The following is a 17818-nucleotide window of genomic DNA, read 5'->3' on the forward strand; positions in this document are numbered from 1 at the left end:
ATCTTTCTTGTATTCCTGCATGAGCATTAACATAGCCTGCAAAAATGAAGCAAAGCTATTCACTGGTTTTGAAATGGCTCTTGGGTTCTTAACGTCTGTGTTAAAATTGTTACACACTAATATCCAAAACACTGATTCTCTAGTGCAGAGCCGCCCATGCAGCACCCTCACAAGCACGTTCATTTATACAAGATGGTTTTTGCATAAGGACATATACATAACAAAAGCACAACATAAAAGACCCATCCCTCTCCTGCCAGTTTAAAATTGCATCATACTGTGTGAAAATAGTATTTCAAAAGCTTGTCATCAGTTTGAAGCACAGGCACCAGGGTCATTAAAGCTGAAGAAGGTGACTACATGGAGAAAAATGTGAGCTTTAACAGATGATCCATAACTCACTCTTCAAGTGGCAGTCACACATAAATCTTCTTTATGTAAACGGGTTGTTAAAATACTAAAAGAAACTCATGATACAGTCATATGAAAATTCACACAGAATAGACACTGTGTATCCGAATTGGCCCAGGAGGCAGGGTAACAAACAGTGTACACAATGCAGTCACGATAGTAAACAGCAGAACTATTCATCTCATGTAATCAGATTACCTTCCCCTCACATGTAGATGACTGACAAGTCATCCTTCTATAATCCACTGATGAAAGGAAACATTATTGAGATTTGGGCAGACGACACTGAGCCATTCAGGATATGGATTAACTTAAAATGCGCCATTGAGTAAATTCATCTCAGCATGCAAGAACAGGACCTATTTTGTTTGGAAAACGTTCACCGAAAGTTCAATGTCAGGCATGAGTCCCTAATTATTATGATTAGACCTGCCGCAGTTCAGCTATCTAGATTCCTTGAAAACAAATGAGACTATCAATAAGTGAACCACATGGCAGGGTAATCTAATCAGCTGTAGAGCTCTGCAGACCTCCATTTTTTCTTCTAGAGAGAGCCAGCAGAAAACAGGAAGCTTCTCGGGAGATGGAACACCCTTTACTGCTCAGCTCAGCTCAGCTCACAATGGGAACAAAGACGTGTTCTATTCTGTGTGTAAAAAGCCCTACAGGGACACAGAGATTAAAAATAAAAGTACAGTGGTGATGCTCCCAACAGAAAGCATAATGTTTAGACATGAAGCTACTTAGACCAGATGAGATTCAACACAATATGCTCATGTTTCATGCATTCATGACTACTTCTGCAGTCACTCTTTATATGATATACTGTGAGTACATGATAGGATTTTACAGAAACTTGTTTTAAAAGCTTCACTGTGCCAATTAAGAGGGTACTAACCTTTCAGTCTGGCGCCGAAACAGTCAAAACTGGAATTTCTATAACATAACCTCTGCGATGAGGGGATTACTTGCCTGTGAAGTGACATTTGGCAATGTGCCCTACATTTTATTAGCTGTAAACCAAACTGACAGCAGATCAGGTATTTGATTTTATCTCTGTCTTTTCTCAAATGTGTCCCAGACAAAGGCAATTACATTCAAAGACAGTTTCACTGGAGAGGGGGCTAGAATCGTGTTTTGATGGACAAGGCTGAAGATGAAAGGATTCATTGAAACTGGGACATCTAGGCAGGTTCTCTCCCTCCTCAGAAGATGAGACAGCATGAAAAGACTCATTCCTGAATCATTTATTACATCAATTCATATTTTACGTTGGAAATCAGTGGCTATGAGCTTTTCATAACAATCCACACTACTTTAAAAAGGCATAAGCTCTATGACAAGCATGTGTTAAAAAATGTACACTGTATACTCCATAAAGTCAATTTTCCCAAACCCATTTATTACTAAACGCACATGATGATCACTCCATCACTTTTCTGCGTGTACAGTATTTGCATAATCCTGGGCAGTTTGTGAAAAAGTATCTCAGAGTGTAGGTCTTAGACAGAAAATAGACTGTACCTGAGCAGGCACCCTGCTGCTGTGCATCAGTATGTACATGTTGTGGCTCTGCATCAGTCTATCAGCAGAGACAGTTCAGCCCAGTTTAAGTCTTTTTTTGTTTTAAATCTCAACAATAATGACTGTAAACAGGTCAAAAGAGGTTTGGGTAGAATCTCAAACCCTCAACAGAGTCATCCCTACACAGGTGGCCCATCTTCTCAGCCAGCAACAACCTGGAGATGCGGAGGGAAAAGAGAATACGACATGTAGAAATGAGGAACGAGAAACACATGTGACTGAATGCTGTGAGTTTTCTGTTTCTGTGAGTAAACTTACCGCTCTTTGGACAGAAGAACAGAGAGACCCAGGAGCTTTGCAAACTCCTCTGCTGTCAAAGAGCCTTTGTCTGACACCTGCAGGAGAGGAAGATGATAAGATGGCACAAGGAATCAGATAGAAACTTCAAACCTACGGGTTGGTGACTTATCCTGATATTTTTCAAAAATATATATCTACGCTGCTGAATCTGTCTAAAGCACGTCAGTGTCAGTATAATGTTTGTAACTGTAAAGCTTACATTGTCCAGTGCTGATGCTATCATTTCCTCTTCACTGTGAGACTGCAGCTGGACCACCATCACACCACTGTCAAACACACGCAGCCTACGAGGAGGACAAGATGGATGAGGAAATGAGTGTGTGTGAGAGATAGAGACACATTTGTGCTTCATTATCTTTTATGAAGCTAAAGTAGGGAACTCTCTTAATATCAAAAAACACTGTGGGTGTACTAGGACCAGCGTGGTAGGAAAACAGGCCAGTGTTTCTTTTTAAACCACGGGAAGTGACAGGAAATGACAGTTGCAGAGGTCTGGACAATACTTCCAACAACAGGAAGCCAGGCAGGAAGAGCCTGGCCTCTGTGAGGCAGGCGCTAAACCTGCCCTATATTCCTAAATAAACACATATCCTGGTCTATACATACATGAATGTGAATTAAAGCGCACACAGATAACTTAAACAATACGATACAAAGACAAACAAAACTCAAACTCACCTCAATGGGAGCTTCAAAGACTCAAACATCTTGCAAGCGTTTACCAAGTCTTCTGGAGATAAAAGCTGTGGAAAGAAGAAAAGTAACCTCAGTATCTGACACTAAAGACATTTGTGCGTAGCAAGAATATATAGATAGATAATATGTAGATAGATGTCACAGTTGTGACATGATCTACAAAATTCTGCAACTGTTCTGTGTGTGCATCTATGTGAGCTTCACCTCCATCCCTCTAGCACGGTTGACGAGACAGTACACCTCAGTGAGAGCCATCATACCCCCGCGCTCCTGCGAAAGTAGGAGAAATAGAGTCAGAAAGAGACAGAAATAGAAATAGAAAGTAAGGAGATGAATAAAATTATTATTTGATCTTGGCCTGTGTGGATGTAAATGCATGACACATAAAAAAATGGCACATACCTCCAGTGGGGCCTGTAGCATATCTCCCAGTTGCTTAGCCAGCTGCATATGGTAATGTGTACCTGATCCATATGTTTCTCTTGTAACGGGGTTAGCAATACCCATGCTCAGTAGGTACGATTTAAACCGTATTGTCTGTAAAGCAGAACATAACGTCAATGAAAAGCAAACTACTTAAAAACCAAATTGTGCAATTCAGAGTAAAAACTGCATGGTGTAGAGGCATCTTCATAATAACAGCATCAGTTGTGTGTTTAAGGCTCCAGTGATGTTGGAAAGTATTACTTACAGGATTTTATGAGTAAAAGGTAAACCTTGCTGCATGTGCAGTAATCTCAAACTACATCCATTGTTCTTTTATTTCTGTGTCTGATTATGCCAGTCAAGTTCTTACCTCATCTTCTGTAATGTCTCCTTGCTTGTCTTTGATCTTGTTGGCTATAGATTTAGACAGCTCCACCATCTCTTTGGCCTGTTAGTTAGAGTAGATAATTGTTCAACCAACTGCACCCTGTAGCAGTATATGAGTTTAAAGGAATAATCCACCCATGAAATTATCAATTATTCAGCTTGTTATCTTAAATTCATGAAGAAAACGTTCTTTCTCTCACGCCTCCAAGGTGAACAAAGAGTCCAAAAATGGAGAAAATTCTTGATAAATTGGAGTAAAGGGGAGTTTGTGTTTGACAACAGCAAAGCTACATCAGTATATCCGTTTACAAATTCACACAACTCTTAAATTCAAGATATAGTTTTGCTGTTGTTAAATGCAGCCCCCGTTATTTCAACTCATCAAGAATTTAGTTTAATTTAGCTTATAGTTTTTTTCATGAATTCAATGTAACACAGGGAAAGTAATTGCTATACAAATTAATAATTTTGTGGGTGAAGTATTCCCTCAACAAAGGTTTGATATGCATGTTTAGGATGTTTAAACAGTCATACAGTATAAATGTCAGTAGGTGAAATATAAAAGGACTTCATAAAGATCTACAATTTTGTTATAAATAAACAACTACAGGAAAATGTGAGCATAAAAAGGAGCACACTCTTTACCTTCACCATCAGCTTGCTGAGGTCCTCAAAGGCCTGTAAAAAGAGACTAAATGGGTAATTGTGTTCAAAAATGTTCACAATTAAATAAACCACAAAACTTCATGGCTACAGATGCAATTTAAATATCATTCCACAACAGCTCCACCCCTCCTCTGGCTGATTATTAAACTGAACATTCTCCCTCACTGTAAACCCCCCATTTATTTCAATGTCACACTTTTCATAAAGCTTCATACATGCCACCATTATTTATTTAAATTCAATTCACATTCAAGACATAGATACATATAGTATTTCCAACAGTGGTTGTATAAACACATAACTTCATGATTGTCTAACGAGTGTCACGGCAGCTGTGGTCAGCTTGAATTCATGTCATTTACAATAAATTCCAGTGGTGACATGTTTTTGGCAGAAAAATAAAACAGATCAAAACATTCACAAAAAATTCCCACTCTGTATTCTCAGTACGTTTAAGGTCATTCTCGTCAAAAGATGGCTAAATACAAAGTTTCAGCTTGGAGCTTTGAGGAGACACATTTCTCAGTATTTCAGTATTTTTGCCTGACAGTACCTCAGAAATGTTTTTGTCTGTTTCTTTCCTCCTCTCCTCTATCTTCCTCTCAATGCCAACAATCCCCACGGCACGTGTCCTTCCTGCCTACACAACCACAAAGGAAAGAAAAACACACGTAGTCAAACACACAGGCAATCCAAAGGAGCCTCAAAGGACGAAGAAAGACAAACAGTGAGGAGGGAACAACTTGTGGTCAACTGCTGTTACAGTATATAAATCATTTTTAGTGACAATGATTTCATAGTGTCTATCAAAAAACAACAATAGAGTGTAACAGCCTATACAGAAGCTTATTTTTACTTTTGTGTGAGATACTTAAATTGTCAATAAAGCCAATTTCTAATAATTGAGCACATAGTGTCACTATCACATATTAGTGAATAGTTAGAGGCAGAATAAGACTATTCTAACTGTCAAGCCCTTGAATATAGAGACAACACTGCCATCCTGTGGAAGAGAATTTGTTTTGACAGGAGCGTCATTCCCATGTGCATCACCTATTAAACTGCAGTTTGGCTGATACAGTGTAAGTCACGTGGTATGGAAACAAATCGCATGAACTTCTAAAAGAAAAAAATCCATGAATATGACAGTGGAAAGGAAGAAGTTGTAGTCAGATGAGAAGGAGCATCTGTTGAGCTTCTAACCTGAGAGCCAGTTCCTGTGGAGATGGGCTGTGAAACTGGTGTATTCTCCCATCTCTTCTGAGTCATTTCCTCTGACAGCCTCCTGTAAAACTGCAAGCAAATGATACCCTGTCACTTCCAGGTAATACAGAATAAGACACACAGTCTCGCTAAAGAATACTCATTATGAAGTGAACAAAGCTAAAACAAAAAAAGTGAATTAAGCTACTTGTATGGGTGGGACTACCTCAATCTGCCCGTGCTCTTTGAAGGACAGCTTGATGAAAGAGTACTTGCTGTGTTGGTAGGGACCTGGCTCCTTGTTGGCAGGTGCAGGGTGCAGGTGGATAACTATTTTTGCACTACAGGATAAAAGATGCCAATAGTTAATTTACCATTCCCTGCTTGTAGATTGAAATTATTGTTGTTATAAAGAGTAAAAAAAAATCCTAACTCAAGTTCCACCTGCTAGTTTTTTTTGTTTTGTTTTTCCCAGAGCCTTTTTTCCCCAAATACAGCCACCAGCCATTGCGTGAACACATTTCCACACTTAATTCATGTGATGACAACTGAGCTACCTTCATGACAAGTGAGCAAACTCTATCTACTGATAGAGACAATGAGATGCCAGGAAAAAATGCATAAAAAAGCATGTTCCCGCTCATTTTATTCATGTAATACTAAAATCCTATTTCTCATTGACCATAAAACCTTAATTAATAGCCCGGGCTGTTATTTGCTTAAATCACTGAAATCAACAGGCCTATATTTGGGACAGGCGCCTACATGGGACAGGCCTTTAATTCCTTTCACACAAAACTGTTGCTCGGCAAAGATGGGAAATACCATCAAATTGTTTATTTAAACCAGCATGAAAATTACTTGTTTAAAAATTAGGCTTCAGATAACATCAAATATGAATAATTCATTTGATCTAGCTCTGACAGACAGCTCATCAGAGAGACAGAATTACAGCACTTGAGGATTACAGCACCCAGAATACCAACACAACACCACTTTATCCTGTTAAAACAATATGCACAACTTGGATTAATCTTTATTGAAAAAGCCTTTTGTTTATTTTGATCTGAGGACCCTTACAGACTAAAGGAATATGAATATCTTACAGGGTGATCGAGGAGTTAACACATAATTTAAAGTGGCCCAAAAACTAATTAAAAAAAAAATTGCTTGGCTACCACGCCTGTTTTCTAAGTGAGACTGGGGCTTTTATTTGTCAAAATGTGTAGCCTCTCTAGTAAGAGAGACTAGGTGTTTAATTAGGACTAGGCTTTGATTGACGTTTTACAGTATGTAGTTAGAAACCTAAAGATTTATTTCATCACCTCTTTCCTATTCCTGCAGCCTGCTCCTCAAAGAAGATGATCTGTGACAGGGGCATGGCTATGCAGCATTCCTACAGGTGACAATATAAACACATAATATATCGTTAGAATCAGCACACAAATTGTAAAATTACAAATCTGTGACCAAAAGCACAAATCCCACACAATCACTGCTGTCTTACATGATTTTTGACGTCCCTCCAGATCAGCCGATGGGTACTCAACAAGGCAACTCCAAGATCCAGCTTAGCCTGGTGCAATGACAGGAAATGACAAGACGTTATTATTCCATTATATTTTATTACCTAAAACCATAAAGATGTACCTGAACTTCATCAGCATGTCATGTGCACTGTCAATATAGCTGCGTTATTCGACTATTAACAGTGTTCCATGTAAGTTTTAGCTGCTGTGTTGTCAGACCACGAACTTAAACAAAACTATACCTTATCATCACCGTCATACAGTCTGACACCTCTTTGCTGGATTACTAAAGTTTCGTTTATTTCTAAGAGCCCATTTGACCACGAAAAGCGGTCCATTTTTAATGTTTAGACAAACAATTGCTCCTTGTTCTTCTCCGCTGCAGAGCCCTGACGTTATTTTATGTTTACTTCCTGTTTGCTGTCCAAACTTTGCCTGCAGAGAAATGCTAAAATAGAACATAAAAAAATCTAAGTTTGGGTCAGCTGTACTGTTAATTATGTTCACTACGGATAAAACTTAAGTATTGATTATATTAACCAAACTAGCTGAATTTTTTTTAAAATTTTCATATAACTGGCTACTCTTTGTCTTTTGTGACAGGCACCCTCAGAGGGGTCCTTCCCACTGTTGACGTTACCAGCGCCAGCTGTCAGAGGAAGCTAGCTAACCTGCTGTCTTTCCTTGCGCGTTATTATGAGTTTAAATGATTTTTTTTATTTTCCAGTCTCTTTCGTAATTATCGCTAGCACTGGATTTTAACTAAACTTGAATGAACAGATGCACGAATATTTATTTTTGGCATTTTATAGCGTATTTGTTTCGCGTCGCTCGGAATTAAGCTAGCTGTAGCTGGCTAGCTTGTTGTTAGCTGCGGACAAATCTGGTGCAGACAGGTTTTTTGCACTGCAGACACAGCTTCTCTTGTGAGGAAGTCATTGTTCATGGGCGGAAAGTTGCATTATATGTATAAGGACTGTGAAGAACATGAAGCTTTATGACAGAGCTAATGATTTCCTGCGAATATGCGATGCTTTGAAGTATGCTTTCGCTGCGTTATGAATTTATATCAGTGACGTATTAGTAAAAACTGTTAAGGCATTTTACCTTAAATTTTCTATCTGTTACATTGTAAAAAGTGTATTTACCATTTGCGTAGTATAACAACTGTTCATCGACAAAGGCGAGCGTTTATTTAAATTAATAAACATGGATAAGAAATCATTTGATATAGTCTTGGATGAGATAAGAAAGGTAAGGAGTCTTTAAATCCTAATTGTCTGGCCATTTTAGGTCTGAAATCGTCTCCACTCCGAGGTTTGGTAACTCTTATTCTGTGTTTCAGTGCGTCTTGACCGATCAGCGGATCAAAGCCATAGAGCAGGTGCATGGATATTTCTCCAGTGAGCAGGTAAATGTCCAAACAGCACCACCGTCATGTTTATCCGCAGTGAGAAACTCCGCAGAACCTCCAGCCCAGACTGTCTTATCACATGAGATAGGCAGGGCTCCCACACATTTGTTAAACCCTCATAGATTGTGCGTGTCACGAGGCCCTTACACGGACATTAAATGAAAAGATGGTCCCAAAATGTATCAATGTCTCTCATATGAAGATCTGACATTAATACTAGTTCTTGACTTACCTTGTAACCAGTGTTGCACATGGGTAGATTTAAAAATTGAATTATTAAATGAATTGAACTTGTGTGTTATGTTGTATTTGATTAGGTCAATGTAAACTGAGGAAAAATATGTAGTCATATGTAGTCTCATATGGTGTCGAAATGTATTTTTTATAGATAAAATTGGTTGTCGAATTAGTCGCGGTCTTTCGTACGACTTTAATACTAGAGCAGTGCAGCTCTGGTGTTATTGTATGTTATAACACTGTCTTGAAAATTTGCAGGTCATTGAGATACTGAAGTATTTCTCATGGGCAGAGCCACAGATCAAAGCCGTTAAAGCTCTGCAGCATGTGAGTAACCAGTTTCAAATGATCTGCACCAAAGTTTATGGTTTGCATTGATAAAAAAATGTTTATCCATTTATATTTTGCTAAAAAATATATAATGTAAGTGCAGGAAAACAACAGCAACATCAGTCTTAGTATCAGAAGCTGTAAGAATGTATTGTTTTGTGTGGAAATGCCATCTCTCTCTGTACTTGGTATGTTTTAAAAGGTTATTTAAATATATTTCTTCTTCTTTTACCTTTAGAAAATGGTTGCAATCCCTACAACCAAAGTTGCAAATATCCTGAATTGTTTCACTTTCTCAAAAGACAGACTGATTGTCCTGGAACTTATAGCTTTGTGAGTACATTCTGAAAATACATTTAAGCACCCTGAATGGTCTTTAAAACACCACACATCAAATTTTGTATTGTAATATTAGATAATTTGGTTTGATTGATTGGTTTCTAGTTGAATATTGGATCTCTGTGCCCGTTCAGGAACATTTCAGATGCTCAGAATTATCGTCCTGTGGAGGATCTGTTTCGCATTCACCTGTCTGAGAAGAAGCGGGCTCGCAGGATACTGGAGCAAGTACGTTCACCTTTACAAATTCAATGAATGGTGTTGTTTGTGTTCTAGGCAGGTTAGCATAGAAACAGTATTTGGTAATTGTATGTCTGGGTATCAAAAGACCTTGTGGAATCCCTTTGGTCGCCTCTTCCCAGGGAATAACCGTTGCCTAGTGAGATGTGCAGGGACAAGCCAGTGATGCATTTAGATACTAATAAAGCGAACTAAGATAAAGGTTTTACAATGGCTGTTTTCATGTTTTAATGCATTATCTTTGATATCCAATTAGAATATTTTAATGCATGCTGCAAACCCAAGCAAACACACACACAGTTTCTAAAATAATACTACTTCTGTGTCACTAGGTATGTAAGGTTGGCTGCAAGGCTCCAGTAGCCATGATCTCTTCCTGTGGTATGATACCAGGAAATCCATACCCTAAAGGCAGACCCAGCCTGGTCAGTGGCACATTCCCTGTAAGTATGCTCATGGAGTTGTAAAACTGTAGATGTAGAAATAGATTTTATCATTAATTTTGATATGTTTGTCTTTATTCTTTAAACCTGCGTTACTTCCATTTCTCAGGAGATAAGTGAACAAAACAAAGTTTAGAATCTATGTGAATTTCACTGCTGTGCATTTCATTTTCAATAAGATAAGCACATAGACATGGTACATGTATGATAATTGTCAGTTTTTATACGGGATTAACAGTATAATGCTAGAACCTTAATGTATACTAAAGTGTTTTGTAATATGCAAAGTTGGTAAAAGTTATGTAATTAACAGCATTGTGTAAATTTTATATGAAATCTGAATTCAATTAAAGAAGATTACTGGTGATTTCTTACCAGTGTGGCAAAAACTCGGCATACAAAAGAATGAAACTGGGCTGAAATAGATAATTGTGATACTGATATTATTTCTTTTGTCTTGTGATTTTAATAGAACTAGACAGCAAAAAGTGACAATGTGGCATGCCTTGTTTGTCTCCTACCATGTAAAAATGTGTTTCTTTTATGATCATAGGGAATCCCTCCTGTTAAGAAAGACGGCGACAAGAAGGATGACACTTCAAACAGTCTTGAGGGGAAAGGAATTTCTGCTCGCATTATCGGACCATTCAAACCAGTAAGCAAGTGAATGGGAATCACCGACGGGGAATATGTCATATGGCCAGCATGCCCCAGAGAAACCTCATACCTGAGTGACGAAGCCTCATGTGACTAATTACATTGCCTACACATGATAAAACGTTCAACACGCATGTCAAGCCATGGTATATACACTAATGATTAGGTATGGTGAGAGTATCAAATAGACTGGAGTAAAGACTGAATAATAGAGGGTGTGATCAGAAACACATAAGTAACATATGAGGAAGAACACATTAACAGCCATGGTTCACATTCACACTCATTAATGAGGCCTTGAAAAATGTTTGACTTCCACTATCCATCAATTGTCATCATCTTGGAATATGGGGACATGCTATAAAAACTACCACCATCTGCTGTATAACCATACAGAGCAGTGGTTTGTTATATTTTTGGTTTTCACTCAGTGTAATTGATGTGTTAGTTGCCTTTTAACACCTTGTATCATTTTTTTCTTATCCTTTTCTAGTTCCCCTCAACCTACAACCCTCATCGGCCTGTGCCCTACCCTATACCACCGTGCCGACCCCATGCTACCATCGCACCAAGTAAGAAACGACACTTACATACCCATCCCTACCTTCCCCCACCCTGCCATAACTGAACACTGTACGACTTGTTTTGGATAAGTAAGCTGATATGTAAGTTAGAGGGCTCTCAGACATTTGAAAAATTAATCTTGCTGCTTTAAGTGGTTTCAGGTACATTTAGGCATTATCTTACTGCCATGTGGGACTGGTTGAGGTATAGCTAGTAGTGGTGTGTATGATTCTTTGGTTTGTCTGTGTGTATGAATGTGTGGTGGACGCTGTTAATATTTGCAACTGCCACTCAGGTGCGTACAACAACGCAGGCCTTGTTTCTGTGGGAGGGGTTATAACAGCCAACGTTCCCCCTCCCCCCTACAACTCTACCCACAAAGTTGCAGGTATGATTCGATGGAAGCGGGCGCGTGTGTGTGTGCTACAGCAAATAGACACTCCTTGAAGCTTGCTGCCTAACTACCTGGCATGCTGCTTACCTGCGCTTCTCAAGTTTAATGTCTTAATCAGGTTTTAAGGTTGTGCTTCTTACTTCTGGATAACACTGAGTGACCAGAAAAATACATCCCCCTGTACATTTAATGCAACCAGTACAACAGCTGTGTACTGGATTCCTTTTATTTAGAGCTGTTAGAGAGATGTCGATTTAATACTGCTATAATGTTTCAGGGATGTTGTTGTATTATATTGCATTACACACAATGCAACCACATTGCAGGTTAATTTGATGTTATCCAATATTTATTCTTCTCCGAATTTGAAGGTGAAGTAGACAAAATGGAAAAAATACAATGCCATAGCGGGTACTGACAGGCAAGCAATTGAAACAATGGTCAAAAACATTTTTTTTTGCGAGGTTGTTGTGTTGTATCTCAGAACAATACACAGGTACTTCTGTTTTCTGGTCAGTCAGTGTGGAAGTATGCTTTGGTGAACTGTGAGGACGGGGTCTTTGGTTGCCTGGACTAGGAACAGCTTCAAACTAATGTCATTAATCTTTTTCTTTCTGGAATCATGCTGTGTGCTGGCATTTAACATGCATCGCTTGGGTTAGCTTATTTTTTTGAACGCACTGTCTTGTCAGTTTTCACAGTTGAAATACATCTTTTAGGGCCTTTGGGGAGATGTGTGGTCAAACGTACAAAGGTGTCTCAACTTGCATTAAATTGACAAATGTCCAACACAGTGTTGAGACAAGCACAGTGTCTGACGAAAGTTAATTCCAGGTTACTAGGCTAAATAAATCATTCAAACATTTCCCCAAAGGTAAGAAGAAGACATATTCCAATCTTGAAAATTGTTAGATTTTTCATGTAATAAGTTGCACGCAGGGATGCTCTCTGGCTATTCCTCCTTGCTGTATCTCTCCTCTCCTTTTTTAGATGTGAGTGGACTGCTTCTTCTACAATAGTTTGTTGGGTTTCAACCTATTCTGTCTGTGTCCTGGAATGAAATTTGTTTTGAACAATAACACTACTGATCAGAAAAAAATATTTAATGCAACTATGTGGATCTAAATGTATTTCTTTTATTTGTAATTGATCGCCATATCAGATAATAGTAATCATCATTTTAGATTACCTTTTTCACCAACTCTGATCTTTCTTTCCCTCCAGGCTATGCCAAACCAGGCAATCCACAGCACACCACACCTGGAGTCAACAGCGGGCCCCTCCTTATCCCTCATGGGTCCACGCCTTCTACCCCTGTTCCACCCCAGGCTTCTCCTGCTCAGCCTCCTCCAACAACCCCTATAACACCAGTTTTCCCTGGCATGGTGCCCTCTCACAACCCAAGTGCTCCCTCTCCCTCCCCTGCTCCATCCCCATCTGTGATCAAAGCAGGACCACAGACCCCCAGTGGCCATGCTACACCTACACCCTCATCTGTCATTAAAGCCCACACACCCTCAGGCACCCCTTGTGGAACTCCTGTCCCCGGCAGCGGAGGCTTCTCCTCTTCCCCCTTCCATGCAGTTTCCCGACCAGGCACCCCTGCGACCTCCCGCAGTGGCCCAGACCTCTTATCTCAGACAAACTCCATGGGCTCAACTCAGCAGAGGGTTTTCTCCCAGTCCATAGACCACCAGTCAGGACCCACCCACCCTGGCATACACTCACAAGCAGGTAACCCCTCTGGGTCAGTGATCCGAAGTTACACCCCCTCTGGACCAACCACTCCAGTTATTCCAAACTGTTCCACCCCAGGCCCCAGTCCCAAACCCTCGCCAGCTCATTCTGCACAGATTCAGGCCGCCATGGCAGTGGCTGGAGCCCTGAACAGACACACTGGAGGTAGTAACAGTGGCAGTAACAGCCCAGTGCCCTCTGCTTTCAAGGGCACCTCTCGTTCTGGCACACCGTCTCTTAGCTCTCTTGTGGTACCAGGTTCTGCGCAGGCTGCCCTGGTACGTTCCCTTGGTCTGTCGCACCCCTCAGGTTCTCCTCAAGTCTCTCTCTCTAGTCCTGTGGCTCTCACCGGCCTCCAAGCTCTGTCCTCCAGCCCAGCACCCACTCATTACCCTGGCCTGTCCCCCTTTTCCTCCCTCTCTTCCACTCTCCCTAATTCCTCCATGCCTTCATCCATGCCCGCACTACCTCCCACTACCAATATTTCTAACCATCCACCGACCTCCATCTACCCAGGCCTGGCTCCAAACACTGCCTCCGCTGCAGCCTCCCCGTTTGGTCTAGGCCTCACCTCTGGTCCCTCTATATTCCCAGGCCTTCCGTCTGGTCCTAACCCCGCTGCCTTCCCAGGGTTAGGGGTTTCAGGAGGGCATACTGCTGGGAGCCCTGTGCTGTCATCATTCATGGGACTGCCAGGGGCCTCTTCATCTTCTGTAGCAGTATCGGTGGCACCGCTGCAGGCAGCAGCAGCAGCAGCTGGAGTTCCATCATCATCTCCAGTGTTACCAGGCTTTGCGTCTGCTTTCAGCTCCAACTTCCAGCCTGGGTATGTGATCCTCAAACATTTTTACTGTCCAGTATACAGAAGCCATGATTTATGAATGATGTAAAATACACATATTGATTTTATATTGATTTCCTACCGTTATTTTATTTAGCCTACAGGAAAAGACCATAGCAGCTACTGAATTTGAATGTAGGTCAGTGGGTGCCAATTGAGCTAGCCATTATATGATATGTCATTGTTTCCACTCAGTGTAAAATGGCTGTAAAAAGAGCATCATAAAGCATGTAAACTGATTTTTATAGGTTTTGCAAACACTGCACCTAAGTGCAAAGTCCACCTTTGTTTCTACTCTGTGTCAGGTGTAGACTTTGGTTTGTCTGGTCTTAAAGAGTTCTATGCCAGTTGGGTAATAGGTGACTGCTGTATAGTCATATATTAAGCATATCATCTTGTCAAACACAATCTTGCATGTGTTTCACAAGCACACGCCTCACCTTTTGTTGACAGTGCATGCACTCAAGAGGCAGGTGGTGTCCTTCTTGGAAGAGCTAATAAATGAACAAGGAAGTTGTACTTTTTAATATTTAAAAAAATATATAAACACATGTACACTGATGGTAATTGTCATCAAACCATACACCACCTTAAAACTAGTATTTTCCTAATACTGTTATAAGTTATGAGAGAATGTGTCCACTCCCATACATACATTTGTGTATTAATTTAAAATATAAACACACTATTGGTACATACTGTACTGAATACTCATTAGATTTTTAGTTTTAGACATTTTGGTAAATGCGCTTATGCTTTGTGGCAGAGAGTAAGATGAGAGCAGTAACTTCCTGGAGTCTCTGTCTTTTATATGGACTAAACAAACAAGATATAACACGATCATTAGTGAGCTTTAGAGGTGCTGGTGGGTGGATCTTGTTCCTGTTGGACAGGGCCTGGCAAGCTGGCAAGCTAACAGGATGCTGGCTCTAGCTTCATATTCAAAGGGACAGATATGAGAGTGATATAAATGCGTAATATTCTTTGAAATGCAGCTTTTTTAGTTTCTGATGTTGGCAAAAATAAACGCTTGATCAGAGTTGTATTTTATCACATTAGAATTAAAAATTGCGTCTGTAACTAAGCACTGTAAATAGCATTTTTTTAACCGAGTAGATACAGAATAATGTGGAATAATATATTGATATAATTAAAATAACACTGTGTATATTCTGTGTGTTACAGGTTGAGCAGTGTTCTCCAGCCTTCTGGAAGCAGCGGGTTCCCCTTGCTGTCCTTCCCTGGGGTCACAAGCTTCTCTCCCTCCGCCTCCCCTGCTGCCCTCAGCAGCCTCCACAACCCAGCTATGCAGTCTGCTCTGCTGCAGGTAGACACACACGTACACGCACACACACACTATTCTCTGGCGGAGTAAAAGTATTTGAATGTCGGTTTGATAAAGCCACACTGCTACTTTTCTTTGTCCTGTTCCAGGCTCATCCCACACCTGCTCTGGAGAGCTTTCCTCCTCAGCCCAACAGTTTCACCAACTACCCTCCAGGCCCTGGAAACCCGTTCCCCCTCCAACCAGGCCTGCACCCCCAGTTGGGTTGGCAGTGAAACCCACAACACACCTTGAAATACGAAGTACACTTACACGCTGACACCTATCGTACACCCTGCCCCACCCCTCAGCAGTTGACACATTTTCTTTTTTGGCCTTGAACCCTGAAGAGCACAGGACAGACTGGAGAGTCTCAGTAATGTGTGTGTTACAGCCAGAATGACTTACTACTACCAGAAACACTATGGAGTAAACAAATTTACTACATTATTCAAAGTGAACAGTTGTAAATATCAGTTGTCGAAGTTGTTAGGTTTTAAAAGTAGACCGTAACTGGTTTAAATGTTAGCTGGACTTGGCTGTTTTTAATCGAGTTTATCAACATTTATTAGTGAATAATGAAATATAGAAATGAATTTGAAAAGTGTACATGATATCATGTAATGAATTGCCAGTATCCTCATGTAGTATTTCATGTCCAGTCTCGGTGGAAAGGACGTGTATGATACTGATCAGTTGTCCTGAACTGAATATTGTATTATGACATGACATTTTTAGGTGACTCATGGTATACTGAGCTGTAAGGCGCAGTCATATTTTGAGGTGGGCACACCGCTCCACAATCCTTGTGCTGCGTCGAGGGTGGGAGTGCTCTACACAAATACCTGCATCTGCCAGCTCCACTCATATTTGTGTTTTAATTTTTATTAGTGAACACACAATTGTGGCTGTCAGCAGTTTACTGTGATTCAAATTTGACGGATGTCACGATGCTATCGCTGTTATTACAGTATTTGACCACATATACTGTATGCAGATGTTTCTGAGAAGAAGCTGATTGATATATGGACTTGAGATATAAAATGTCTGTATTCTTCAGCGATGCTTTGCAACATAGTGAAAACTGTAATTTTACCTCAGTTACTGTACACATCAGTACACTCAGAGATAGTTGAGAGTGATACACGTTGTATGTTTTATCTGTTTTGCCCTTATTTTTTTTGTATTTGCACCTGTTTTATTATTTTGTCAGTAAACTGCTGGTTATTGTAGCTGTTGCTGTATCTCTACTCTGTGTGAAGCCATGCTTATCAGGAAAACCACTTAGTAGATAATAATGACAGCTCGACATGCAGATCCTGAAGTTGAAGGCCAGCTGGTATTTGCTTTTAAAGAGGTGTAGCAATCACCTATTTATGTGTTTTTTTTAATAAAATGTCAAAAGACGTTGAAAAGTCTGATAAATTGTAGTGCACTAGGCTAAAGTGACAGGCCAGTGAAGGAGCATCTTCATGGTTATACTTTGTTATATCAGCAAAGTAATGGTTATAAATAAAGGTTCATGGTCAGAGAAAGACTGAATTAACAGGATAGTTATAGGTGATTAATATGTACTGACAGCTGTGGCATATACCTTAATTGATATGCGGTTATTCTGTTTTCTGTTAGTTTATCCAACCCTCAGTATGATCATTTTTACGACCTACCTAACGTCCATTTAGGGCTCCACACAGTGCTTAACATAAGCGCCTGTAATATTGCTCAACACAGAGGTGATGTCCTCAGTCATGTGTCAGTTAGTCATGAGCGACGCCCAACACCCAATCATGGGACCAATTTACACTTTCCATTATTACAGTTTTTTTCCATTGTACCCATACTTTGACTACAACTTCCTTAATCAATAATATTAAATTAATATAATTTTTAATAATTATGCAAAAGAAAATATATTCTTCAGTTTCTTAAAATCTTAATCTTCAAATATGATAAATTCAATTTCAAGGCACATTTGGTATGATTTATATTTTAGTATTGATTTATAGTTTTGCTATTTGTAATACTTACTCTATTTCACAAGTAGCTGAATTACTATAATATAAATGCTTGCATTTATTTAATTTCCTTAATTTCAG

At 39.8% G+C, this 17818-nt stretch overlaps 2 protein-coding genes across 3 annotated transcripts; one reads left to right on the forward strand and one right to left on the reverse strand.

Annotated features, from left to right (window-relative positions):
• Positions 1-1643: 1643 nt before the first annotated feature.
• vps36 (vacuolar protein sorting 36 homolog) lies at positions 1644-7631 on the reverse strand. Its single transcript, XM_050041245.1, has 14 exons — positions 7445-7631; positions 7181-7249; positions 6999-7069; positions 5900-6014; positions 5674-5763; positions 5024-5110; positions 4450-4482; positions 3788-3865; positions 3394-3528; positions 3196-3261; positions 2974-3038; positions 2495-2579; positions 2254-2330; positions 1644-2150 (listed from the first exon to the last, which is right to left on the reverse strand). The coding sequence occupies exons 1-14, from the start codon at positions 7538-7540 to the stop codon at positions 2069-2071; spliced, it is 1149 nt and encodes a 382-aa protein (XP_049897202.1). The 5' UTR covers positions 7541-7631; the 3' UTR covers positions 1644-2068.
• A 203-nt stretch (positions 7632-7834) lies between these two features.
• proser1 (proline and serine rich 1) lies at positions 7835-16954 on the forward strand. 2 transcript variants are annotated; one of them, XM_050040273.1, is made up of 12 exons: positions 7835-8456; positions 8548-8613; positions 9112-9180; positions 9422-9516; positions 9657-9750; positions 10095-10205; positions 10759-10860; positions 11356-11434; positions 11722-11814; positions 13045-14383; positions 15584-15725; positions 15833-16954. In XM_050040273.1, the coding sequence occupies exons 1-12, from the start codon at positions 8412-8414 to the stop codon at positions 15956-15958; spliced, it is 2361 nt and encodes a 786-aa protein (XP_049896230.1). In that variant the 5' UTR covers positions 7835-8411; the 3' UTR covers positions 15959-16954. The 2 variants fall into 2 exon arrangements, with proteins under 2 accessions (XP_049896230.1, XP_049896231.1); XM_050040274.1 differs by lacking the exon at positions 11722-11814.
• The last annotated feature ends 864 nt before the right edge of the window (positions 16955-17818 follow it).

This window comes from Epinephelus moara, chromosome 3 (assembly GCF_006386435.1).
Source record: "Epinephelus moara isolate mb chromosome 3, YSFRI_EMoa_1.0, whole genome shotgun sequence".
NCBI classification, from domain to species: Eukaryota; Metazoa; Chordata; class Actinopteri; order Perciformes; family Serranidae; genus Epinephelus; species Epinephelus moara.